At 42.2% G+C, this 27952-nt stretch overlaps 1 protein-coding gene across 1 annotated transcript in view; it reads right to left on the reverse strand.

Annotated features, from left to right (window-relative positions):
- The window catches only part of ESPL1 (extra spindle pole bodies like 1, separase), an 810416-nt gene that overhangs the window by 201200 nt on the left and 581264 nt on the right, over window positions 1–27952 (reverse strand). Inside the window, exons 22-24 of the mRNA XM_053708312.1 lie at window positions 3392–3567; window positions 3180–3307; window positions 2853–2975 (exon numbers count right to left, since the gene is read on the reverse strand). Coding sequence (XP_053564287.1) covers window positions 2853–2975; window positions 3180–3307; window positions 3392–3567 — 427 coding nt within the window. The remainder of the gene's footprint in view (window positions 1–2852; window positions 2976–3179; window positions 3308–3391; window positions 3568–27952) is intronic.

Raw genomic sequence — 27952 nt, forward strand, 5'->3', positions numbered from 1 at the left:
AACGCAGTAGCAGTGACAGGAGCAATGCATGCAAGGGGCTGCAGGATAAAACCTTGTTGAATAAACATTTTCTTAAGGTAACCTTATAATTTTTTATCCATTGGATCTGAAAAAGCACAACTGTCCTCGACAGGGATAGTGGTACACTTTGCTAAAGTAGAAACTGCTCCCTCCACCTTAGGGACCGTCTGCCATAAGTCCCGTGTGGTGGCGTCTATTGAAAACATTTTTCTAAAAATAGGAGGGGGGGAAAACGGCACACCGGGTCTGTCCCACTCCTTAGTAATAATTTCTGTAAACCTTTTAGGTATTGGAAAAAACGTCAGTACACACCGGCACTGCGTAGTATTTATTCAGTCTACACAATTTCTCTGGCACTGCAATTGTGTCACAGTCATTCAGAGCAGCTAAAACCTCTCCAAGCAACACCCGGAGGTTCTCAAGCTTAAATTTAAAAGTAGACATATCTGAATCAGGTTTCCCCGAGTCAGAGACGTCACCCACAGACTGAAGCTCTTCCTCAGCTTCTGCATATTGTGACGCAGTATCAGACATGGGCCTTAAAACATCTGCGCGCTCTGTATTACGTCTAACCCCAGAGCTATCGCGCTTTCCTCTGAATTCAGGCAGTCTGGCTAATACCGCTGACAGGGTATTATCCATGATTGCCGCCATGTCCTGCAAAGTAATCGCTATGGGCGTCTTTGATGTACTTGGCGCCCTTTTAGCGTGAGTCCCTTGAGCGGGAGTCAAAGGGTCCAACACGTGGGGACAGTTAGTCGGCATAACTTCCCCCTCGTCAGAATCCTCTGGTGATAATTCTTTTAAAGATAACAGCTGATCTTTATTGTTTAAAGTGAAATCAATACATTTAGTACACATTCTCCCATGGGGTTCCACCATGGCTTTTAAACATAATGAACAAGGAGTTTCCTCTATGTCAGACATGTTTATACAGACTAGCTATTAGACTAGCAAGCTTGGAAAACACTTTAAATCAAGTTAATAAGCAATATAAAAAAAAGTTACTGTGCCTTTAAGAGAAAAAATTTTGCCAAAATTTGAAATAACAGTGAAAAAAGGCAGTTAAACTAACGAAATTTTTACAGTGTATTTAACAAGTTAGCAGAGAATTGCACCCACTTGCAAATGGATGATTAACCCCTTAATACAAAAAACAGATTAACAAAACGAAAAATATGTTTTTTAAACAGTCATAACAACTGCCACAGCAACTACTTTTGAAGCCTTTTGAGCCCTTCAGAGATGTCCTATAGCATGCAGGGGACTGCTGAGGGAAGCTGAATGTCACAGTTTGTAATTTTAACTGCACCAACTGTAACTTTTATACAATAACAGTGGAAAGCCTCAGGAAACTGTTTGTAGGCAAAAATAAAGCCAGCCATGTGGAAAAAACTAGGCCCCAATAAGTTATCACCAAAGCATATATAAAAACGATTAAACATGCCAGCAAACGTTTTATATTGCACATTAATCAGAGTATATACCTCTGATAGCAAGCCTGATACTAGTCGCTATTAAATCACTGTATTTAGGCTTTAACTTACATTAATCCGGTATCAGCAGCATTTTCAAGCAAATTCCATCAATAGAAAAAGTTAACTGCACATACCTTATTGCAGGATACCCTGCACGCCATTCTCCCTCTGAAGTTACCTCACTCCTCAGACATATGTGAGAACGGCAGTGGATCTTAGTTACTTCTGCTAAAATCATAGAAAAATGCAGGCAGATTCTTCTTCTAAATGCTGCTTGAGATAAAATAGTACACTCCGGTACCATTTAAAAACAAACTTTTGATTGAAGAAAAAAACTAACTATATTTTACCACTTTCCTCTAACTACCTCCAGCTATGTTGAGAGCTTGCAAGAGAATGACTGGATATAGCAGTTAGGGGAGGAGCTATATAGCAGCTCTGCTGTGGATGATCATCTTGCAACTTCCTGTTGGGAAGGAGAATATCCCACAAGTAATGGATGATCCGTGAACTGGATACACCTAACAAGAGAAATACTCTTAAAAACCGGGGAACTTTAAACTTTACAATGACGCTTCTTTTTGAAAATACTTTTGGAGGAAGCCGGATTCGTCATCGCTGTGCTAACTACAGCAGGAGAAGTGAGCGCAGGATTGCCAGTATGTTATCCATAAAGAAAGGTAAACATATTAAAGAAGCTTCATTGTAAAATTTAATGAATGAAAATGCCCCTGTTTTTAAAGAGTATTTTTAGATATCGGGCACTTAATCATTAAACTTTACAACAACTTCCCAGTTTACTTTTATAATCAAATGTGCTCATTCTCTTGGTATCCTGAAAGAGCAGCAATGCACTACTGGGAGCTAGCTGAACACATTGAATAAGCCAGCGACAAGAGGCATATATGTGCAGCTACTAATCAGCAGCTGGCTCCCAGAAGTGCATAGATTTCAACAACGTAATGATCATTGGTATAAAGGTAAAACATTTTCTCCTTCCAATAAAGTACAGCTAAAAAGTTGATCAAATATGAATGGCTGACCTAATAAACTGGAGATAGTTTACCTTCCAATAATTTCATAATTAATCTATATTTTTAAAATGAAATCGTTATGTAGAAAACCATGATTTAAATCAAATCTTACTGACTAGTGATTTAAATTGTGATTAAAATGAATTTGGATTTAAATGAAATCAACCCTGCGCATGATGGTACCCAAATGATTCTGGAATGGGAGGTAACCCTGCTTCTGTCCATCAGCCTACATAAGGGCCTCATATCTGTGAGTGAAAACAAGACCAACAGGAAAAAGTACTTAATATTACTAATTAACCATTACTCTCTCTCTTACCTTCATCCGACCATCAAGCCCCATACGTCCATCCCACCATTCTTTTTTGTCAGTTAAATTGTTGATCGCTTTCTGCTGCTTCTGAATTTCGTCAAATTCGTGTAGAGCAGCACTCAGAGACACCTGAGAGAAGAGATTAGTAATCACTATAGTCTATTTTATGTCATATTACAAGAACAGACTGCATACATATAAAAAAAAGTGGTTATGTTTATTCTGTAACATGAGGTTATCACTTACACCAAACTGAAATGGTTATTCCCCACAACGTTACATACCGACAGTTAAACACAAGACTTGTATACATAAGCCTCTAGATCCCCTCACCTTCAGATGAGCAGTCGGTATCTGCACAGTAACTGGAGGGTTGTCCTTCTCAAGCCTAGTCAGTAGTAAGGTGTCACCAGGGCTTCCTAGTTGCGAGTCTGCCAACGTTAGCACACATGCTACGGTATCTGAGAAATAATACAACTCTTGTAAGTAACCGAACAATATTACTTTACAATGGAGACAGGTCATACAGCTTTTTAACAACATACTTGCTGGCATTCGTTTTAGTTGTTCTTTAAACCTCTGTGTATCAAAAGCTTGTGCCGGGAAGTGGAAGAGCTCCTCAAGCTCAACAAGATACTGGATCCGGGGATCTTTATTATCCGATATTGTCAGTCTCTGAAATCTGTCACACATATCCCCTGTGCCTTCCTTTCTAAGCTTCCTGGTAAAAGGGACAAAAAAGTATTATAGCAGATTCCCTCTCAAAAAATGTATTTGTAAATGTACTTTCATTTTATTAAATGGGTGTGATGGCCACCATTGAACCTAAGCAAATCCACAGTTATAGGTGATATTATAGGTGTAAAGACATGCTTCTTAACCCCTTAAAGGGACAGTCAAGTCCAAAAAAAACTTTCATGTTTGCTTTTATCATCAATTTTGTTTTGTTCTCTTGGTATTCTAAGTTGAAGGCTAAACCTAGGAGGTTCATATGCTAATTTCTTAGACCTTGAAGGCTGCCTCTAATCTAAATGCATTTTTTTTTCATCACTAGAGGGTATTAGTACACGTGTTTCATATAGATAACATTGAGCTCATGCACGTAAATTTACCATGGAGACAGCTCCGATTGGCTAAAATGCAAGGCTGTCAAAAGAACTGAAATAAGGGGGCAGTCTGCTGAGGCTTAAATACAAGGTAATTACAGAGGTAAAACGTGTATAATTATAACTGTGTTGGCAAAACTGGGGAATTGATAATTAAGGGATTATCTATATTTTAAAACAACATTCTGGTGTTGACTGTCCCTTTAATGACCGGGCACTTCAGACAAAAACTTACCCAAAAGACTAGAGCATTTTTAACATTTTTTTCCATCACTACATTTAAACAGAAATAGAGCCTTTTTTAATATTTACCTATCAAAACTATATATTTTTTAGAAGACAACGCAAAGCATTGATATAGGCCCATTTTGGTATATTTCATGCCACCATTTCACCACCAAATGCGATCAAATAAAAAAAATTATTTAACTTCTTCACAATTTTAGGTTTCACACTTAAATTATTTACAAACAGCTTGTGCAATCATGGCACAAATGGTTGTAAATGCTTCTCTGGTATCCCCTTTGTTCAAAAATAGCAGACATATATGGCTTTGGCATTGCTTTTTGGTAATTAGAACCACACTTTTATTATGCCCAGCAGTGGAGTAAATTAGGTAGCTTGTAGGGTTAATTTTAGCTTTAGTGTAGAGATCAGCCTCCCACCTGACACATCCCCTCCCTGACCCCTCTCAAACAGCTCTCTTTCCTCCCCTACCCCAGAATTGTCATCCCTATCTTAAGTACTGACAGAAAGTCTGCCAGTACTAAAATAAAAGGCTGCTTATTTTTTTTTTATATATATATATATATATATATATATATATATATATATATATATATATATATATATAACATAATTTATGCAATAATTTACCTGATAAATTTATTTCTTTCATATTGGCAAGAGTCCATGAGCTAGTGATGTATGGGATATAAATTCCTACCAGGAGGGGCAAAGTTTCCCAAACCTCAAAATGCCTATAAATACACCCCCCACCACACCCACAATTCAGTTTAACGAATAGCCAAGAAGTGGGGTGATAAGAAAGGAGCGAAAGCATCAACAAGGAATTGGAATAATTGTGCTTTATACAAAAAAACATAATTTATGCTTACCTGATACATTTATTTCTCTTGTAGTGTATCCAGTCCATGGATCATACATTACTTGTGGGATATTCTCCTTCCCAACAGGAAGTTGCAAGAGGATCACCCACAGCAGAGCTGCTATATAGCTCCTCCCCTCACTGCCATATCCAGTCATTCGACCGAAACAAGCCGAGAAAGGAGAAACCATAGGGTGCAGTGGTGACTGAAGTTTAATTAAATTTAGACCTGCCTTAAAAGGACAGGGCGGGCCGTGGACTGGAAACACTACAAGAGAAATAAATTTATCAGGTAAGCATAAATTATGTTTTCTCTTGTTAAGTGTATCCAGTCCACGGATCATCCATTACTTGTGGGATACCAATACCAAAGCTAAAGTACACGGATGATGGGAGGGACAAGGCAGGAACTTAAACAGCCTCCGAAGAAGCAAAAGTATCAAATTTGTAAAATTTGGAAAAAGTATGAAGCGAAGACCAAGTCGCAGCCTTGCAAATCTGTTCAACAGAGGCCTCATTTTGAAAGGCCCAGGTGGAAGCCACAGCTCTAATGGAATGAGCTGTAATCCTTTCAGGAGGCTGCTGTCCAGCAGTCTCATAGGCTAAACGGATTATACTCCGAAGCCAAAAAGAAAGAGAGGTCGCCGAGGCCTTTTGACCTCTCCTCTGTCCAGAGTAAACGACAAACAGGTTAGATGTTTGGCGAAAAACATAATTTATGCTTACCTGATAAATTTATTTCTCTTGTAGTGTATCCAGTCCACGGATCATCCATTACTTATGGGATATTAACTCCTCCCCAACAGGAAGTGCAAGAGGATTCACCCAGCAGAGCTGCTATATAGCTCCTCCCCTAACTGCCATTACCAGTCATTCGACCGAAAACATGGAGAGAAAGGAAAACCATAGGGTGCAGTGGTGACTGTAGTTTAATGGAAAAATTACCTGCCTTAAAGTGACAGGGCGGGCCGGTGACTGGATACACTACAAGAGAAATAAATTTATCAGGTAAGCATAAATTATGTTTTCTCTTGTTAAGTGTATCCAGTCCACGGATCATCCATTACTTATGGGATACCAATACCAAAGCTAAAGTACACGGATGACGGGAGGGACAGGCAGGCTCTTTATACGGAAGGAACCACTGCCTGAAGAACCTTTCTCCCAAAAACAGCCTCCGAAGAAGCAAAAGTGTCAAATTTGTAAAATTTGGAAAAAAGTATGAAGAGAAGACCAAGTTGCAGCCTTGCAAATCTGTTCAACAGAAGCCTCATTCTTAAAGGCCCAAGTGGAAGCCACAGCTCTAGTAGAATGTGCTGTAATTCTTTCAGGAGGCTGCTGTCCAGCAGTCTCATAGGCTAACCGTATTATGCTACGAAGCCAAAAGGAGAGAGAGGTAGCCGAAGCTTTTTGACCTCTCCTCTGACCAGAATAAACGATAAACAGGGAAGACGTTTGTCGAAAATCCTTAGTTGCCTGTAGATAAAATTTCAGGGCACGGACTACATCTAGATTGTGTAGCAGACGTTCCTTTTTCGAAGAAGGATTAGGACACAAAGATGGAACCACAATCTCTTGATTGATATTCCTGTTAGTGACCACCTTAGGTAGGAACCCAGGTTTAGTACGCAGAACTACCTTGTCTGAATGAAAAATCAGATAAGGAGAATCACAATGTAAGGCAGATAACTCAGAGACTCTTCGAGCCGAGGAAATCGCCATTAAAAACAGAACTTTCCAAGATAACAACTTGATATCAATGGAATGAAGGGGTTCAAACGGAACCCCCTGTAAAACATTAAGAACTAAGTTCAAACTCCATGGTGGAGCAACAGTTTTAAACACAGGCTTGATCCTAGCTAAAGCCTGACAAAAAGCTTGAACGTCCGGAACTTCTGACAAACGTTTGTGTAAAAGAATGGACAGAGCTGAAATCTGTCCCTTTAAGGAACTAGCGGATAAACCCTTTTCTAAACCTTCTTGTAGAAAAGACAATATCCTCGGAATCCTAACCTTACTCCATGAGTAACTCTTGGATTCGCACCAATATAAGTATTTGCGCCATATCTTATGGTAAATCTTTCTGGTAACAGGCTTCCTAGCCTGTATTAAGGTATCAATAACTGACTCAGAAAAACCACGTTTTGATAAAATCAAGCGTTCAATTTCCAAGCAGTCAGCTTCAGAGAAATTAGATTTTGATGTTTGAAGGGACCCTGGATCAGAAGGTCCTGTTTCAGAGGTAGCGACCAAGGTGGACAGGATGACATGTCCACTAGATCTGCATACCAAGTCCTGCGTGGCCATGCAGGCGCTATTAGAATCACTGATGCTCTCTCCTGTTTGATTCTGGCAATCAATCGAGGAAGCATCGGGAAGGGTGGAAACACATAAGCCACCCCGAAGGTCCAAGGTGCTGTCAAAGCATCTATCAGAACCGCTCCCGGATCCCTGGATCTGGACCCGTAACGAGGAAGCTTGGCGTTCTGTCGAGACGCCATGAGATCTATCTCTGGTTTGTCCCAACGTCGAAGTATTTGGGCAAAGACCTCCGGATGAAGTTCCCACTCCCCCGGATGAAAAGTCTGACGACTTAAGAAATCCGCCTCCCAGTTCTCCACTCCCGGGATGTGGATTGCTGAAAGGTGGCAAGAGTGAGACTCTGCCCAGCGAATTATCTTTGATACTTCCATCATTGCTAGGGAGCTTCTTGTCCCTCCCTGATGGTTGATGTAAGCTACAGTCGTGATGTTGTCCGACTGAAACCTGATGAACCCCCGAGTTGTTAACTGGGGCCAAGCCAGAAGGGCATTGAGAACTGCTCTCAATTCCAGAATGTTTATTGGTAGGAGACTCTCCTCCTGATTCCATTGTCCCTGAGCCTTCAGAGAATTCCAGACAGCGCCCCAACCTAGTAGGCTGGCGTCTGTTGTTACAATTGTCCAGTCCGGCCTGCTGAATGGCATCCCCCTGGACAGATGTGGCCGAGAAAGCCACCATAGAAGAGAATTTCTGGTCTCTTGATCCAGATTCAGAGTAGGGGACAAGTCTGAGTAATCCCCATTCCACTGACTTAGCATGCACAATTGCAGCGGTCTGAGATGTAGGCGTGCAAAGGGTACTATGTCCATTGCTGCTACCATTAAGCCGATCACCTCCATGCATTGAGCTACTGACGGGTGTTGAATGGAATGAAGGACACGGCATGCATTTTGAAGCTTTGTTAACCTGTCTTCTGTCAGGTAAATCTTCATTTCTACAGAATCTATAAGAGTCCCCAAGAAGGGAACTCTTGTGAGTGGAAAGAGAGAACTCTTCTTTTCGTTCACCTTCCATCCATGCGACCTTAGAAATGCCAGTACTAACTCTGTATGAGACTTGGCAGTTTGAAAGCTTGAAGCTTGTATCAGAATGTCGTCTAGGTACGGAGCTACCGCAATTCCTCGCGGTCTTAGTACCGCCAGAAGAGCACCCAGAACCTTTGTGAAGATTCTCGGAGCCGTAGCCAATCCGAATGGAAGAGCTACAAACTGGTAATGCCTGTCTAGAAAGGCAAACCTTAGATACCGGTAATGATCTTTGTGAATCGGTATGTGAAGGTAAGCATCCTTTAAATCCACTGTGGTCATGTACTGACCCTTTTGGATCATGGGTAAAATTGTCCGAATAGTTTCCATTTTGAACGATGGAACTCTTAGGAATTTGTTTAGGATCTTTAAATCCAAGATTGGCCTGAAAGTTCCCTCTTTTTTGGGAACCACAAACAGATTTGAGTAAAACCCTTGTCCTTGTTCCGACCGCGGAACCGGATGGATCACTCCCATTAATAAAAGATCTTGTACGCAGCGTAGAAACGCCTCTTTCTTTATTTGGTTTGTTGACAACCTTGACAGATGAAATCTCCCTCTTGGGGGAGAGAATTTGAAGTCTAGAAGGTATCCCTGAGATATGATCTCTAACGCCCAGGGATCCTGGACATCTCTTGCCCAAGCCTGGGCGAAGAGAGAAAGTCTGCCCCCCACTAGATCCGTTCCCGGATCGGGGGCCCTCGATTCATGCTGTCTTAGGGGCAGCAGCAGGTTTCCTGGCCTGCTTGCCCTTGTTCCAGGACTGGTTAGGTCTCCAGCCTTGTCTGTAGCGAGCAACAGCTCCTTCCTGTTTTGGTGCAGAGGAAGTTGATGCTGCTCCTGCTTTGAAATTACGAAAGGAACGAAAATTAGACTGTCTAGCCTTAGGTTTGGCTCTGTCTTGAGGCAGGGCATGGCCTTTACCTCCTGTAATGTCAGCGATAATTTCTTTCAACCCGGGCCCGAATAAGGTCTGCCCTTTGAAAGGTATATTAAGCAATTTAGATTTAGAAGTAACGTCAGCTGACCAGGATTTTAGCCACAGTGCTCTGCGTGCCTGAATGGCGAATCCGGAATTCTTAGCCGTAAGTTTAGTTAAATGTACTACGGCATCTGAAATAAATGAGTTAGCTAACTTAAGGGCTTTAAGCTCGTGTGTAATCTCATCTAATGGAGCTGATTCAAGTGTCTCTTCCAGAGACTCAAACCAAAATGCTGCTGCAGCCGTGACAGGCGCAATGCATGCAAGAGGTTGCAATATAAAACCTTGTTGAACAAACATTTTCTTAAGGTAACCCTCTAACTTTTTATCCATTGGATCTGAAAAGGCACAGCTATCCTCCACCGGGATAGTGGTACGCTTAGCTAAAGTAGAAACTGCTCCCTCCACCTTAGGGACCGTTTGCCATAAGTCCCGTGTGGTGGCGTCTATTGGAAACATCTTTCTAAATATCGGAGGGGGTGAGAACGGCACACCGGGTCTATCCCACTCCTTAGTAACAATTTCAGTAAGTCTCTTAGGTATAGGAAAAACGTCAGTACTCGCCGGTACCGCAAAATATTTATCCAACCTACACATTTTCTCTGGTATTGCAACTGTGTTACAATCATTCAGAGACGCTAACACCTCCCCTAGTAATACACAGAGGTTTTCCAGCTTAAATTTAAAATTTGAAATATCTGAATCCAGTTTGTTTGGATCAGAACCGTCACCCGCAGAATGAAGCTCTCCGTCCTCATGTTCTGCAAATTGTGACGCAGTGTCTGACATGGCCCTAATATTATCAGCGCACTCTGTTCTCACCCCAGAGTGATCACGCTTACCTCTTAGTTCTGGTAATTTAGCCAAAACTTCAGTCATAACAGTAGCCATATCCTGTAATGTGATTTGTAATGGCCGCCCAGATGTACTCGGCGCTACAATATCACGCACCTCCCGAGCGGGAGATGCAGGTACTGACACGTGAGGCGAGTTAGTCGGCATAACTCTACCCTCGTTGTTTGGTGAAATATGTTCAATTTGTACAGATTGACTTTTATTTAAAGTAGCATCAATACAGTTAGTACATAAATTTCTATTGGGCTCCACTTTGGCTTTAGCACATATAGCACAGATATCTTCCTCTGAATCAGACATGTTTAACACACTAGCAAATAAACTAGCAACTTGGAAATACTTTTCAAGTAATTTACTATAATATGAAAACGTACTGTGCCTATAAGAAGCACAGAAAAAGTTATGACAGTTGAAAATTAATAAACTGAAAAGTTATAGCATCAAATCTTTGTAAAAAAACACAATTTTAGCAAAGGATTGCTCCCATTAGCAAAGGATAACTAACCCTGATAGCAGAAAAAAAAATAAAAAAAAAAATACAGAAATAAACGTTTTTTTATCACAGTCAACTACAATCTCACAGCTCTGCTGTGAGTGATTACCTCCCTCAAAACAAGTTTTGAAGACCCCTGAGTTCTGTAGAGATGAACCGGATCATGCAGGGAAGACAAACTTCTGACTGAATTTTTAGATGCGTAGCAAAAGCGCCAAAAAAGGCCCCTCCCCCTCACACATAACAGTGAGAGAGATCAGTAAACTGTCATAAATTAAATAAAACGACTGCCAAGTGGAAAAAAATAGTGCCCAAAACATTTTTTCACCCAGTACCTCAGAAAATTAAACGATTTTACATGCCAGCAAAAAACGTTTAACATTAATAAATTGAGTGTTATTAAAAAACCTGTTGCTAGTCCCTGCAAATTAGGCTAAAGTTTTATGCATACAGTATAATTCCAGTGAAGTGCCATTCCCCAGAATACTGAAGTGTAAAATATACATACATGACAGCCTGATACCAGTTGCTGCTACTGCATTTAAGGCTGAGTTTACATTATATCGGTATGGCAGAATTTTCTCATCAATTCCATTGTCAGAAAATAATAAGCTGCTACATACCTCTTTGCAGATTAATCTGCCCGCTGTCCCCTGATCTGAAGTTTACCTCTCCTCAGATGGCCGAGAAACAGCAATATGATCTTAACTACTCCGGCTAAAATCATAGAAAAACTCAGGTAGATTCTTCTTCAAATTCTACCAGAGAAGGAATAACACACTCCGGTGCTATTATAAAATAACAAACTTTTGATTGAAGGTATGAAACTAAGTATAATCACCACAGTCCTCTCACACATCCTATCTATTCGTTGGGTGCAAGAGAATGACTGGTAATGGCAGTTAGGGGAGGAGCTATATAGCAGCTCTGCTGGGTGAATCCTCTTGCACTTCCTGTTGGGGAGGAGTTAATATCCCATAAGTAATAGATGATCCGTGGACTGGATACACTTAACAAGAGAAAAACAAAACTTTCCAAGATAGAAGCTTAATATCTATGGAATGCATAGGTTCAAACGGAACCCCTTGAAGAACTTTAAGAACTAAGTTTAGGCTCCATGGCGGAGCAACAGGTTTAAATACAGGCTTGATTCTGACCAAAGCCTTACTAAATGCTTGAACGTCTGGGACATCTGCCAGACGTTTGTGAAGTAGAATAGACAAAGCAGATATTTGCCCCTTTAGAGAACTAGCTGATAATCCCTTCTCCAAACCTTCATGGGGAAAAGACAATATTCTAGGAATCCTAATCTTACTCCACGAGTAACCTTTGGATTCACACCAATAATGATATTTGCGCCAAATCTTATGATAGATCTTCCTGGTGACAGGCTTTCTAGCCTGAATCAGGGTATTAATGACCGACTCAGAGAAACCACGCTTTGATAGAATCAGGCGTTCAATCTCCAAGCAGTCAGATGCAGAGAAATTAGATTTGGATGCGTGAACGGACCTTGGATTAGAAGGTCTTGCCTCATTGGCAGAGTCAACGGTGGAACCGAGGACATGTCCACTAGGTCTGCATACCAAATCCTGCGTGGCCACGCAGGTGCTATCAGAATTACCAAAGCTCTCTCCTGCTTGATTCTGGCAACCAGACGTGGGAGGAGAGGAAACATAGGCCAGATTGAAGGACCAAGGCACTGCTAAAGCATCTATCAGTACCGCCTTGGGATCCCGTGACCTGGACCCGTAACGAGGAAGTTTGGCATTCTGACGAGACGCCATCAGATCCAATTCTGGTGTGCCCCATAGCTGAATCAGCTGGGCAAATACCTCTGGATGGAGTTCCCACTCCCCCGGATGAAAAGTCTGACGACTTAGAAAATCCGCCTCCCAGTTCTCTACCCCTGGGATGTGGATTGCTGAGAGATGGCAAGAGTGATCCTCTACCCACCGGATTATTTTGGTTACCTCCATCATCGCTAGAGGACTCCTTGTTCCTCCTTGATGATTGATATAAGCTACAGTCGTGATGTTGTCTGACTGAAATCTGATTAATTTGGCTGCAGCAAGCTGAGGCCACGCCTGAAGCGCATTGAATATCGCTCTCAGTTCTAGAATGTTTATCGGGCTTCCTCCCCAGACCATAAGCCCTGTACTTTCAGGGAGTTCCAGACTGCACTCCAGCCTAGCAGGCTGGCATCTGTCGTTACAATGAGCCACTCTGACCTGCGGAAACACATTCCCTGAGACAGGTGGTCCTGAGACAACCACCAGAGAAGAGAGTCTTTGGTCCCCTGGTCCAGATGCAGTTGAGGAGATAAATCTGCATAATCCCCATTCCACTTTTTGAGCATGCATAGTTGCAGTGGTCTGAGGTATAGGCGGGCAAAAGGAACTATGTCCATTGCCGCTACCATGAGACCGATTACCTCCATACACTGAGCCACTGATGGCCGAGGAATGGAATGAAGAGCTCGGCAAGTGGTTAAGAGTTTTAATTTTCTGAACTCCGTCAGAAATATTTTCATTTCTACCGAGTCTATCAGAGTCCCTAGAAAGGAAACTCTTGTAAGAGGGAAGAGAGAACTCTTTTTTTATATTCACCTTCCACCCGTGAGCTCTCAGAAAAGCCAACACGATGTCCGTGTGAGACTTGGCTAACTGGAAAGTCGACGCCTGAATTAAGATGTCGTCTAGATAAGGCGCCACTGCTATGCTCTGTGGTCGCAGAACCGCCAGAAGGGACCCTAGCACTTTTGTGAAAATTCTGGGAGCCGTGGCCAACCTGAAAGGAAGGGCCACAAATTGGTAATGCCAGTTTAGAAAGGCGAATCTGAGAAATTGATGATGATCTCTGTGAATAGGGATGTGTAGATACGCATCCCTTAAGTCCACGGTAGTCATATATTGACACTCCTGGATCAGAGGAAGAATAGTCCGAATAGTCTCCATCTTGAATGATGGAACCTTGAGGAATTTGTTTAGAATTTTGAGATCCAAGATTGGTCTGAAAGTTCCCTCTTTTTTGGGAACCACAAACAGGTTTGAATAAAACCCTAGCCCCTGTTCCTCTATTGGGACTGGGCGGATCACCCCCATGGTATGAAAGTCTTCTAACACAGCGTAAGAACGCCTCTATGTCTGGTTTGCAGACAATTGAGAAATGTGAAATCTCCCCCTTGGAAGGGAGTCTTTGAATTCCAGAAGATACCCCTGGGACACAATTTCCAAAGCCCAGGGATCGTGAACATCTCTTGCCCAAGCCTGAGCAAAGAGAGAGAGTCTGCCCCCTACTAGGTCCGGTCCTGGATCGGGGGCTATCCCTTCATGCTGTTTTAGAAGCAGCCGCAGGCTTCTTGGCCTGTTTACCCTTGTTCCAAGCCTGGTTAGGTCTCCAGACTGACTTGGATTGGGCAAAATTCCCCTCCTGCTTTGCAGTAGAGGAAGCTGAAGCGGGACCACTCTTAAAGTTCCGAAAGGAACGAAAATTATTCTGTTTGGTCCTTATCTTACTTGATCTATCCTGAGGGAGGGCATGACCTTTCCCTCCAGTGATGTCTGAAATAATCTCTTTCAGTTCAGGCCCAAATAGGGTCTTACCCTTGAAAGTAATGTTCAAAAGTTTAGATTTAGATGACACATCAGCATACCAGGACTTAAGCCATAACGCCCTGCGTGCTAAAATGGCAAAACCTGAATTCTTTGGCGCTAATTTAGCCAGTTGAAATGCGGCATTGGTAATAAAAGAATTATCCAACTTAAGGGCCTTAGTTCTGTCCATAATCTCCTCTAACGGAGTCTCCATTTGAAGAACCTCCTCTAGAGCCTCAAACCAGAAAGCAGCTGCAGTCGTTACAGGAGCAATGCATGCAATAGGTTGGAGAAAAACACCTTGATGAACAAAAATTTTCTTCAAGAGACCCTCTAATTTTTTATCCATAGGATCTTTGAAAGCACAACTGTCTTCGATAGGTATAGTTGTACGCTTAGACAGAGTAGAAATAGCTCCCTCCACCTAAGGAACTGTCTGCCATGAGTCCCTTATGGTGTCAGATATGGGAAACATTTTCTTAAAAACAGGAGGGGGAGTGAACGGAATACCTGGTCTATCCCACTCCTTAGCAATAATATTCACAATCCTCTTAGGGACTGGAAAAACATCAGTGTAAACAGGAACCTCTAAGTATCTATCCATTTTACACAATTTCTCTGGGACCACTATAGGGTCACAATCATCTAGAGTTGCCAATACCTCCCTAACCAATAAGCAGAGGTGTTCAAGCTTAAATTTAAAGGCCATCATATCAGAATCTGGCTGAGGAAGCGTCTTTCCTAAATCAGAAATTTCTCCCTCAGATAACAAATCCCTCACCCCTTCAGAGCATTGTGAGGGCATATCAGATAAGGCTACTAAGCATGAGACGGCTCAGCATTTTTCCTTAACCCAGAGCTGTCCTGCTTTCCTTGTAAACCAGGCAGTTAAGATAAAACCTCTGTTCGGGTTGTATTCATAACTGTGGCCATGTCTTGTAAACTAAATGAATTCGAGGCACTAGAGGTACTTGGCGTCACTTGTGCGGGCATTACTGGTTGTGACACTTGGGGAGAGCTAGATGGCGAACCCTCATTTACTTCTGACTGAGAATCATCTATTGCTCTATTTTTAAGTGCTAATATATGTTCTTTATAGTTTATAGACATATCAGTACAATTGGGACACATTCTAAGAGGGGGTTCCAAAATGGCTTCCAAACATATTAAACAAGGATTTTCCTTGGTGTCAGACATGTTAAACAGGCTAGTAATGTAACAAGCAAGCTTGGAAAACACTGTAATCAAAGTAAATAACACTTAGAAATAAAACGGTACTGTGCCTTTAAGAGAAAAAAAGCTGCACAAGTTCTGCAAAACAGTGTAAAAAAGCAGTAAACTAAACAAATTTTTACAGTAGTATCTCACAGCCTTAGTAACTTTGCACAGCTATGCAAATAAACAATTAACCCCTTAATGGCAAAACCGGATTGAAAAAACGTCAAAACCAGTAAAAAAACATAATTTATGCTTACCTGATAAATTCCTTTCTTCTGTAGTGTGATCAGTCCACGGGTCATCATTACTTCTGGGATATTAACTGCTCCCCTACAGGAAGTGCAAGAGGATTCACCCAGCAGAGCTGCATATAGCTCCTCCCCTCTACGTCACTCCCAGTCATTCGACCAAGGACCAACGAGAAAGGAAAAGCCAAGGGTGAAGTGGTGACTGGAGTATAAATTAAAAAATATTTACCTGCCTTAAAAACAGGGCGGGCCGTGGACTGATCACACTACAGAAGAAAGGAATTTATCAGGTAAGCATAAATTATGTTTTCTTCTGTTAAGTGTGATCAGTCCACGGGTCATCATTACTTCTGGGATACCAATACCAAAGCAAAAGTACACGGATGACGGGAGGGATAGGCAGACTCTTTATACAGAAGGAACCACTGCCTGAAGAACCTTTCTCCCAAAAATAGCCTCCGATGAAGCAAAGGTGTCAAATTTGTAAAATTTGGAAAAAGTATGAAGCGAAGACCAAGTTGCAGCCTTGCAAATCTGTTCAACAGAGGCCTCATTCTTTAAGGCCCAAGTGGAAGCCACAGCTCTAGTAGAATGAGCTGTAATTCTTTCAGGGGGCTGCTGTCCAGCAGTCTCATAAGCTAAACGAATTATGCTACGAAGCCAAAAAGAAAGAGAGGTAGCGGAAGCTTTTTGACCTCTCCTCTGCCCAGAGTAAATGACAAACAGAGAAGACGTTTGTCGGAATTCCTTAGTTGCCTGCAAGTAAAATTTTAGAGCCCGGACTACATCCAGGTTGTGCAGTAGACGTTCCTTCTTTGAAGAAGGATTTGGGCATAAAGAAGGAACAACAATCTCTTGATTGATATTCCTGTTAGTAACTACCTTAGGTAAGAACCCAGGTTTAGTACGCAGGACTACCTTATCCGAATGAAAAATCAAATAAGGAGAATCACAATGTAAGGCTGATAATTCAGAGACTCTTCGAGCCGAGGAAATAGCCATTAAAAATAGAACTTTCCAAGATAACAACTTTATATCAATGGAATGAAGGGGTTCAAACGGAACGCCCTGTAAAACATTAAGAACAAGGTTTAAACTCCATGGTGGAGCAACAGTTTTAAACACAGGCTTAATCCTGGCCAAAGCCTGACAAAAAGCCTGGACGTCAGGAACTTCTGACAGACGTTTGTGTAACAGAATGGACAGAGCTGAGATCTGTCCCTTTAATGAACTAGCAGAAAAACCCTTTTCTAAACCTTCTTGTAGAAAAGACAATATCCTAGGAATCCTAACCTTACTCCAAGAGTAACCTTTGGATTCACACCAATGTAGGTATTTACGCCATATCTTATGGTAAATCTTTCTGGTAACAGGTTTCCTAGTCTGTATTAAGGTACTAATAACTGACTCAGAAAACCCACGTCTTGATAAAATTAAGCGTTCAATTTCCAAGCAGTCAGCTTCAGAGAAGTTAGATTTTGATGTTTGAAGGGACCCTGTATCAGAAGGTCCTGTTTCAGAGGTAGAGACCAAGGCGGACAGGATGACATGTCCACCAGGTCTGCATACCAAGTCCTGCGTGGCCACGCAGGTGCTATTAGAATCACTGATGCTCTCTCTTGTTTGATTCTGGCTATCAATCGAGGAAGCAACGGGAAGGGTGGAAACACGTAAGCCATCCTGAAGTCCCAAGGTGCTGTCAGAGCATCTATCAGGACTGCTCCTGGATCCCTGGATCTGGACCCGTAACGAGGAAGCTTGGCGTTCTGTCGAGACGCCATGAGATCTATCTCTGGTTTGCCCCAACGTCGAAGTATTTGGGCAAAGACCTCCGGATGAAGTTCCCACTCCCCCGGATGAAAAGTCTGACGACTTAAGAAATCCGCCTCCCAGTTCTCCACTCCCGGGATGTGGATTGCTGACAGGTGGCAAGAGTGAGACTCTGCCCAGCGAATTATCTTTGATACTTCCATCATAGCTAGGGAGCTTCTTGTCCCTCCCTGATGGTTGATGTAAGCTACAGTCGTGATGTTGTCCGACTGAAACCTGATGAACCCCCGAGTTGTCAACTGGGGCCAAGCCAGGAGGGCATTGAGAACTGCTCTCAATTCCAGAATGTTTATTGGCAGGAGACTCTCCTCCTGACTCCATAGTCCCTGAGCCTTCAGGGAATTCCAGACGGCACCCCAACCTAGAAGGCTGGCGTCTGTTGTTACAATTGTCCAGTCTGGTCTGCTGAATGGCATCCCCCTGGACAGGTGTGGCCGAGAAAGCCACCATAGAAGAGAATTTCTGGTTTCTTGATCCAGATTCAGAGAAGGGGATAAGTCTGAGTAATCCCCATTCCACTGACCTAGCATGCACAGTTGCAGTGGTCTGAGGTGTAAGCGTGCAAAGGGTACTATGTCCATTGCCGCTACCATTAAGCCGATTACCTCCATACATTGAGCCACTGACGGGTGTTGAATGGAATGAAGAGTGCGGCAAGCACTTTGAAGTCTTGATAGCCTGTCCTCTGTCAGGTAAATCTTCATTTCTACAGAATCTATAAGAGTCCCCAGGAAGGGAACTCTTGTGAGTGGAACGAGTGAACTTTTCTTTTCGTTCACCTTCCATCCATGTGACCTTAGAAATGCCAGCACTAACTCTGTATGAGATTTGGCAGTTTGAAAGCTTGAAGCTTGTATCAGAATGTCGTCTAGGTATGGAGCTACCGAGATTCCCCGCGGTCTTAGTACCGCCAGAAGAGCACCCAGAACCTTTGTGAAGATTCTTGGCGCTGTAGCCAATCCGAATGGAAGAGCCACAAACTGGTAATGCCTGTCTAGGAAGGCAAACCTTAGGTACCGGTAATGATCTTTGTGAATCGGTATGTGCAGGTAAGCATCTTTTAAATCTACAGTGGTCATGTACTGACCCTCTTGGATCATAGGTAAAATTGTCCGAATAGTCTCCATCTTGAACGATGGAACTCTTAGGAATTTGTTTAGGATCTTTAAGTCCAGGATTGGTCTGAAAGTTCCCTCTTTTTTGGGAACCACAAACAGATTTGAGTAAAACCCCTGTCCCTGTTCCGATCGTGGAACTGGATGGATTACTCCCATTAACAAGAGCTCTTGTACGCAGCGTAGAAAAGCCTCTTTCTTTGTCTGGATTGTTGACAATCTTGACAGATGAAATCTCTCTCTTGGAGGAGAGTATTTGAAGTCCAGAAGGTATCCCTGAGATATTATCTCTAGCGCCCAGGGATCCTGAACATCTCTTGCCCAAGCCTGGGCGAAGAGAGAAAGTCTGCCCCCCACTAGATCCGATCCCGGATCGGGGGCCCTCAATTCATGCTGTTTTGGGGGCAGCAGCAGGTTTCCTAGTCTGCTTGCCCTTGTTCCAGGACTGGTTAGGTTTCCAGCCTTGTCTGTAGCGAGCAACAGCTCCTTCCTGTTTTGGTGCAGAGGAAGTTGATGCTGCTCCTGCTTTGAAATTACGAAAGGAACGAAAACTAGACTGTCTAGTCTTGGCTTTGGCTTTGTCCTGAGGCAGGGCATGGCCTTTACCTCCTGTAATGTCAGCGATAATCTCTTTCAACCCGGGCCCGAATAAGGTCTGCCCTTTGAAAGGTATATTAAGCAATTTAGACTTAGAAGTAACATCAGCTGACCAGGATTTTAGCCACAGCGCCCTGCGTGCCTGAATGGCGAATCCTGAATTCTTCGCCGTAAGTTTAGTAAGATGTACTACGGCCTCCGAAATGAATGAATTAGCTAGTTTAAGGACTCTAAGCCTGTCCGTAATGTCGTCCAGAGTAGCTGAACCAATGTTCTCTTCCAGAGACTCAATCCAGAATGCCGCTGCAGCCGTGATCGGCGCAATGCATGCAAGGGGTTGCAATATAAAACCTTGTTGAACAAACATTTTCTTAAGGTAACCCTCTAACTTTTTATCCATTGGATCTGAAAAAGCACAGCTATCCTCCACCGGGATAGTGGTACGCTTAGCTAAAGTAGAAACTGCTCCCTCCACCTTAGGGACCGTTTGCCATAAGTCCCTTGTGGTGGCGTCTATTGGAAACATTTTTCTAAATATCGGAGGGGGTGAGAACGGCACACCGGGTCTATCCCACTCCTTAGTAACAATTTCAGTAAGTCTCTTAGGTATAGGAAAAACCTCAGTACTCGTCGGTACCGCAAAATATTTATCCAACCTACACATTTTCTCTGGTATTGCAACTGTGTTACAATCATTCAGAGCCGCTAACACCTCCCCTAGTAATACACGGAGGTTTTCCAGTTTAAATTTAAAATTTGAAATATCTGAATCCAGTCTGTTTGGATCAGAACCGTCACCCACAGAATGAAGTTCTCCGTCCTCATGTTCTGCCACCTGTGACGCAGTGTCTGACATGGCCCTAATATTATCAGCGCACTCTGTTCTCACCCCAGAGTGATCACGCTTACCTTTTAGTTCTGGTAATTTAGCCAAAACTTCAGTCATAACAGTAGCCATATCCTGTAATGTGATTTGTAATGGCCGCCCAGCTGTACTCGGCGCTACAATATCACGCACCTCCCTCTGAGCGGGAGATGTAGGTACTGACACGTGAGGCGAGTTAGTCGGCATAACTCTCCCCTCGTTGTTTGGTGAAATTTGTTCAATTTGTACAGATTGATTTTTATTTAAAGTAGCATCAATACAGTTAGTACATAAATTTCTATTGGGCTCCACTTTGGCATTGCAACAAATGACACAGGTATCATTCTCTGAATCAGACATGTTTAACACACTAGCAAATAAACTTGCAACTTGGAAATACAATTCAATTAGAATAATATTAAAACGTACTGTGCCTTTAAGAAGCACAGAAGATCTATGACAGTTAAAAATTAATAAATTGAAACAGTTATAGCCTCAATCCTTGTAAACAACACAACTTTAGCAAAGGTTTAATCCCATTAGCAAAGATAACAATTTCTGAAAGCAGGAAACAAATTACAGAATAAAAGTTTTTATTTCAGTCAAACTATAATTCTCACAGCTCTGCTGAGAGAAATTACCTCCCTCAAAATAAGTTTTGAAGACCCCTGAGCTCTGTAGAGATGAACCAGATCATGCAGGGAATACAATGAGTTGCTGACTGAAATATTTGATGCATAGTAAAAGCGCCCCTCCCCCACACACACAGCAGTGAGGGAGAACAGAAACTGACAGAAAAAACAGATTTAAGCAACTGCCAAGTGGAAAAATGGTGCCCAAACATTTATTCACTCAGTACCTCAGCAAATGAAAACGATTTTACATTCCAGCAAAAACGTTAAACATAATCTCTAGTTATTAAACAGCTTTATGTCTTTCTTACAGTGTAATTCTAGTGAAGTACCATTCTCCCAGAATACTGAAGTGTAAAGTATACATACATGACATTATATCGGTATGGCAGGATTTTCTCATCAATTCCATTGTCAGAAAATAAAAACTGCTACATACCTCTATGCAGATTCATCTGCCCGCTGTCCCCTGATCTGAAGTTTACCTCACTCCTCAGATGGCCGAGAACAGCAATATGATCTTAACTACTCCGGCTAAAATCATAGCAAAACTCTGGTAGATTCTTCCTCAAACTCTGCCAGAGAGGTAATAACACACTCCGGTGCTATTTTAAAATAACAAACTTTTGATTGAAGATATAAAACTAAGTATAATCACCATAGTCCTCTCACACGACCTATCTAGTTGCTGGGTGCAAGAGAATGACTGGGAGTGACGTAGAGGGGAGGAGCTATATGCAGCTCTGCTGGGTGAATCCTCTTGCACTTCCTGTAGGGGAGCAGTTAATATCCCAGAAGTAATGATGACCCGTGGACTGATCACACTTAACAGAAGAAACATAATTTATGCTTACCTGATAAATTTATTTCTCTTGTAGTGTATCCAGTCCACGGATCATCCATTACTTGTGGGATATTCTCCTTCCCAACAGGAAGTTGCAAGAGGATCATCCACAGCAGAGCTGCTATATAGCTCCTCCCCTAACTGTCATATCCAGTCATTCGACCAAAAACAAACAGAGAAAGGAGAAACCATAGGGTGCAGTGGTGACTGTAGTTTAATTAAAATTTAGACCTGCCTTAAAAAGGACAGGGTGGGCCGTGGACTGGATACACTACAAGAGAAATAAATTTATCAGGTAAGCATAAATTATGTTTTCTCTTGTTAAGTGTATCCAGTCCACGGATCATCCATTACTTGTGGGATACCAATACCAAAGCTAAAGTACACGGATGATGGGAGGGACAAGGCAGGATTAAGCGGAAGGAACCACTGCCTGAAGAACCTCTCTCCCAAACACAGCCTCTGAAGAAGCAAAAGTATCAAGTGTGAAGCAAAGACCAAGTCGCAGCCTTGCAAATCTGTTCAGAGGCCTCATTTTTGAAGGCCCAGGTGGAAGCCACAGCTCTAGTAGAATGAGCTGTAATCCTTTCAGGGGGCTGCTGTCCAGCAGTCTCATAGGGTAGGCTTATTACGCTCCGAAGCCAAAAGGAAAGAGAGGTTGCCAAAGCTTTTTGACCTCTCCTCTGTCCAGAGTAAACGACAAACAGGAAAGATGTTTGACGAAAATCCTTAGTAGCTTGTAAATAAAACATCAAGGCACGGACTACGTCCAGATTATGTAAAAGACGTTCTTTCTTTGAAGAAGGATTAGGGCACAACGATGGAACAACAATCTCTTGATTGATATTCTTGTTAGAAACCACCTTAGGTAAAAACCCAGGTTTGGTACGCAGAACTACCTTATCTGCATGAAAAATCAGATAGGGAGAATCACATTGTAAGGCAGATAGCTCAGAGACTCTCCGAGCCGAGGAAATAGCCATCAAAAACTGAACTTTCCAAGATAAAAGTTTAATATCAATGGAATGAAGGGGTTCAAACGGAACTCCTTGAAGAACCTTAAGAACCAAGTTTAAGCTCCACGGCAATCGCGCTTGCCTCTTAATTCAAGCAACCTGGATAATACCTCTGACAGGGTATTATTCATGATTGCAGCCATGTCCTGCAAGGTAATCGCTATGGGCGTCCCTGATGTAATTGGCCCCATATTAGCATGCATCCCCTGAGCGGGAGGCGAAGGGTCTGAGACGTGGGGAGAGTTAGTCGGCATAACTTCCCCCTCGTCAGAATATTCTGGTGATATTTCTTTTATAGTTAAAGGGACAGTTTACTCAAAATTTTTCTCCCCTTTAATTTGTTCCCAATGATCCACTTTACCTGCTGGAGTGTATTAAATTGTTTACAAGTAGCTCCTTTACCCTTATATTGGCATTTGAAATTGTTAATTTGGCGTGTGGTATCCCCACCTATTCTGAAAGTTTGTGGCCGTGCGTACCAGCTATAGATAAGCTTTGTAAACACAGCCAGCAGAAGAAATTACACTCCCAGTGTGATAAAGCAGAGATAAGGTAATAAAATGTTGATTTTCCATTGTTCTCTCAAAGTATTGGTGATTGTTTTAAGAACAGATATAAGATAAAGAAGCAGGTATATGTGCACAATGTGATACAGTAATGAGATCTGATTATACCTACAAGCTCAACCTATTTTATTAGGCTGTGGCTTCAAAACACAAAATCAGAGCTTTACTATACAGAAATAAACCTTAAAAAGCTAATTTTCATACATTTTTTACTCTGCAGTTGGTATAAAAAGCAATTGTAAACACATTAAGGGAAAAACTATTTTACAGTATACTGTCCCTTTAAAGACTGATCTTTACTGTTTAAGGTGAAATCAATACATTTAGTACACATTCTCCTATGGGGCTCCACCATGGCTTTCAAACATAATGAACAAGTAGTTTCCTCTGGGTCAGACATGTTTAAACAGACTAGCAATGAGACTAGCAAGCTTGGAAAACACTTTAAACAAGCTTACAAGCAATATAAAAAACGTTACTGCACCTTTAAGAAACACAAATTTTGTCAAATTTGAAATAACAGTGAAAAAAGGCAGTTACACTAACAACATTTTTACAGTGTATGTAACAAGTTAGCAGAGCATTGCACCCACTTGCAAATGGATGATTAACCCCTTAATACCCAAAACTGAATAATAAAAGACAAAAACGTTTTTTTTTTTCTGTTTTTTTTTTTTTCAAACAGTCACAACTGCCACAGCTCTACTGTGGCTTTTTACCTCCCTCAAAAACGACTTTGAAGCATTTTGAGCCCTCCAGAGATGTCCTGGATCATGCAGAGGGAAGCTGAATGTCTCTGTCAGTATTTTTAGCTGCACAGAAAAGCACTAAAAAAGGCCCCTCCCACTCATATTACAACAGTGGAAAGCCTAAGGAAACTGTTACTAGGCAAAATTCAAGCCAGCCATGTGGAAAAAAACTAGGCCCCAATAAGTTTTATCACCAAATACATATAAAAATGATTAAACATGCCAGGAAACGTTTTATATTACATTTTTATAAGAGTATGTATCTCTATTAATAAGCCTGATACCAGTCGCTATAACTGCATTTAAGGCTTTACTTACATTAGTTCGGTATCAGCAGCATTTTCTAGCAAATTCCATCCCTAGAAAAATATTAACTGCACATACCTTATTGCAGGAAAACCTGCACGCCATTCCCTCTCTGAAGTTACCTCACTCCTCAGAATATGTGAGAACAGCCATGGATCTTAGTTACTTCTGCTAAGATCATAGAAAACGCAGGCAGATTCTTCTTCTAAATACTGCCTGAGATAAACAGTACACTCCGGCACCATTTAAAAATAACAAACTTTTGATTGAAGAATAAACTAAGTATAAAAACACAATTTATGCTTACCTGATAAATTTATTTCTCTTGTGGTGTATCCAGTCCACGGATCATCCATTACTTGGGTGGGATATTCTCATTCCCAACAGGAAGTTGTAAGAGGACACCCACAGCAGAGCTGTAATATAGCTCCTCCCATAACTGTCATAGCCAGTCATTCGACCGAGAAAGGAGGAACCATAGGGTGCAGTGGTTACTGTAGTTTAAATTTAAAAATTACCTGCCTTAAAATGACAGGGCAGGCCGTGGACTGGATACACCACAAGAGAAATAAATTTATCAGGTAAGCATAAATTGTGTTTTCTCTTGTAAGGTGTATCCAGTCCACAGATCATCCATTACTTGTGGGATACCAATACCAAAGCTAAAGTACACGGATGAAGGGAGGGACAAGGCAGGAACTTAAATGGAAGGAACCACTGCCCGTAAAACCTTTCTCCCAAATATAGCCTCCGAAGAAGCAAAAGTATCAAATTTGTAACATTTTGAAAAAATATGAAGAGAAGACCAAGTCGTCGCCTTGCAAATCTGATCAAAAGAAGCCTCATTTTTAAAGGCCCAAGTGGAAGCCACAGCTCTAGTGGAATGAGCTGTAATCCTTTCAGGAGGCTGCTGTCCAGCAGTCTCATAGGCTAAGCAGATTAAGCTTCTTAATCAAAAAGAAAAAGAGGTTGCCGAAGCCTTTTGACCTCTCCTCTGTCCAGAGTAGACAACAAACAAAGCAGATGTTTGACGAAAATCTTTAGTAGCTTGTAAGTAAAACTTTAAAGCACGGACCACGTCCAAATTGTGTAACACAAGGATGGAACAACAATCTCTTGATTGATATTCTTGTTGGATACCACCTTAGGTAAGAACCCAGGTTTGGTACGCAGGACTACCTTATCCGTATGAAAAATCAGATAAGGAGAATCACATTGTAAGGCAGATAGCTCAGAGACTCTACGAGCCGAGGAAATAGCTACCAAAAAAAGAACTTTCCAAGATAAAAGCTTGATATCTATGGAATGAAGAGGTTCAAACGGAACTCCTTGAAGAACATTAAGAACCAAGTTTAAGCTCCATGGTGGAGCAACAGGTTTAAACACAGGCTTGATTCTAACTAAAGCCTAACAAAATGCCTGAACGTCTGGAACATCTGCCAGACTCTTAACTAGCTGACAATCCTTTTTCCAAACCTTCTTGGAGAAAAGATAATATTCTAGCAATCCTGACCTTACTCCATGAGTAACCCTTGGATTCACACCAATAAAGATATCTACGCCATACCTTATGGTAAATTTTCCTGGTGACAGGCTTTCGTGCCTGTCTTAAGGTATCAATAACTGACTCGGAGAAGCCACGCTTTGATAAAATCAAGCATTCAATCTCCAGGCGGTCAGCCTCAGAGAAATTAGATTTGGATGGTTGAAAGGACCCTGAAGTAGAAGGTCCTGTTTCAGAGGCAGAGACCATAGTGGAAAGGATGACATGTCCACTAGATCTGCATACCAGGTCCTGTGTGGCCACGCAGGTGCTATTAGAATCACCGATGCTCTCTCCTGCTTGATCTTGGCAATCAGTCGAGGGAGCAGAGGAAACGGTGGAAACACATAAGCCAGGTTGAAAGACCAGGGCGCTGCTAGAGCATCTATCAGTGTCGCCTTGGGATCCCTGGACCTGGATCCGTAACACGGAAGCTTGGCGTTCTGGCGAGACGCCATGAGATCCAGTTCTGGTTTGTCCCAACGATGAATCAGTTGTGCAAATGCCTCCGGATGGAGTTCCCACTCTCCCGGATGAAAAGTCTGATGACTTAGAAAATCCGCCTCCCAGTGCTCTACACCTGGGATATGGATAGCTGATAGGTGGCAAGAGTGAATCTCTGCACAGCGAAATATTTTTTAAACTTCTAACATCTCTAGGGAACTTCTCGTTCCCCTTGATGGTTGATGTAAGCTACAGTCGTGATGTTGTCCGACTGAAATCTGATGTACCTCAGAGTTGCTAACTGAGGCCAAGCCTGAAGAGCCTTGAATATCGCTCTTAGTTCCAGAATATTTAATGGAAGGAGAGACTCCTCCTGAGTCCACGATCCCTGAGCCTTCAGGGAGTTCCAGACTGCACCCCAACCTAGAAGGCTGGCATCTGTCGTAACAATTGTCCAATCTGGCCTGCGAAAGGTCATACCTTTGGACAGATGGACCCGAGATAGCCACCAGAGAAGAGAATCCCTGGTCTCTTGGTCCAGATTCAGTTGAGGGGACAAATCTGTGTAATCCCCGCTCCACTGACTGAGCATGCATAGTTGCAGCGGTCTGAGATGTAAGCGTGCAAACGGCACTATGTCCATTGCCGCTACCATTAAGCAGATTACTTCCATACACTGAACCACCGAAGGGCACGGAATGGAATGCAGAACCCGGCAGGAATTTAGAAGCTTTGATAACCTGGACTTCGTCAGGTGAATTTTCATTTCTACAGAATCTATCAGAGTCCCTAGAAAGGAAACTCTTGTGAGTGGGGATAGAGAACTCTTTTCCTCGTCCACTTTCCACCCATGCGACCACAGAAATTCCAGTACTACGTCCGTATGAAACTTGGCAATTTGGAAGTTTGACGCCTGTATCAGGATGTCGTCTAAATAAGGGGCTACTGCTATGCCCCGCGGCCTTAGGACCACCATAAGTGACCCTAGAACCTTTGTAAAGATTCTTGGGGCTGTAGCTAATCCCAAGGGAAGAGCTACAACTGGTAATGCCTGTCTTAAAAGGCAAACCTGAGAAACCGATGATGATCTTTGTGTATCGGAATGTGAAGATAAGCATCCTTTAGATCCACTGTAGTCCTATATTGACCCTCCTGGATCAGTGGTAGGATGGTACGAATAGTTTCCATCTTGAACGACGGAACTTTGAGGAATTTGTTTAAGATCTTTAGATCCAAAATTGGTCTGAAGGCTCCCTCTGTAAAGCAAAACCAGAATTCATAGCCGTTAGTTTAGTCAAATGAACAATGGCATCAGAATAAAAGAATTGGCTAGCTTAAGTGCTCTAAGTTTGACAAGTATGTCATCCAATGGAGCCTCTTCCAGAGACTCAAACCAGTACGCCGCAGCAGCGGCAGGGGCAATGCATGCTAGGGGCTGTAGGATAAAACCTTGTTGAATAAATATTTTCTTAAGGTAACCTCTAATTTTTTATCCATTGGATCTAAAAAAAAAAAAGCACTACTGTCCTCGACAGGGATAGTAGTACGCTTTACTAGAGTAGAAACTGCTCCCTCCACCTTAGGGACTGTCTGCCTTAAGTCCCATGTGGTGGCGTCTATTGGAAACATTTTTCTAAAAATAGGAG

The sequence above is a fragment of the Bombina bombina genome, chromosome 3 (genome assembly GCF_027579735.1).
Source record: "Bombina bombina isolate aBomBom1 chromosome 3, aBomBom1.pri, whole genome shotgun sequence".
NCBI classification, from domain to species: domain Eukaryota; kingdom Metazoa; phylum Chordata; class Amphibia; order Anura; family Bombinatoridae; genus Bombina; species Bombina bombina.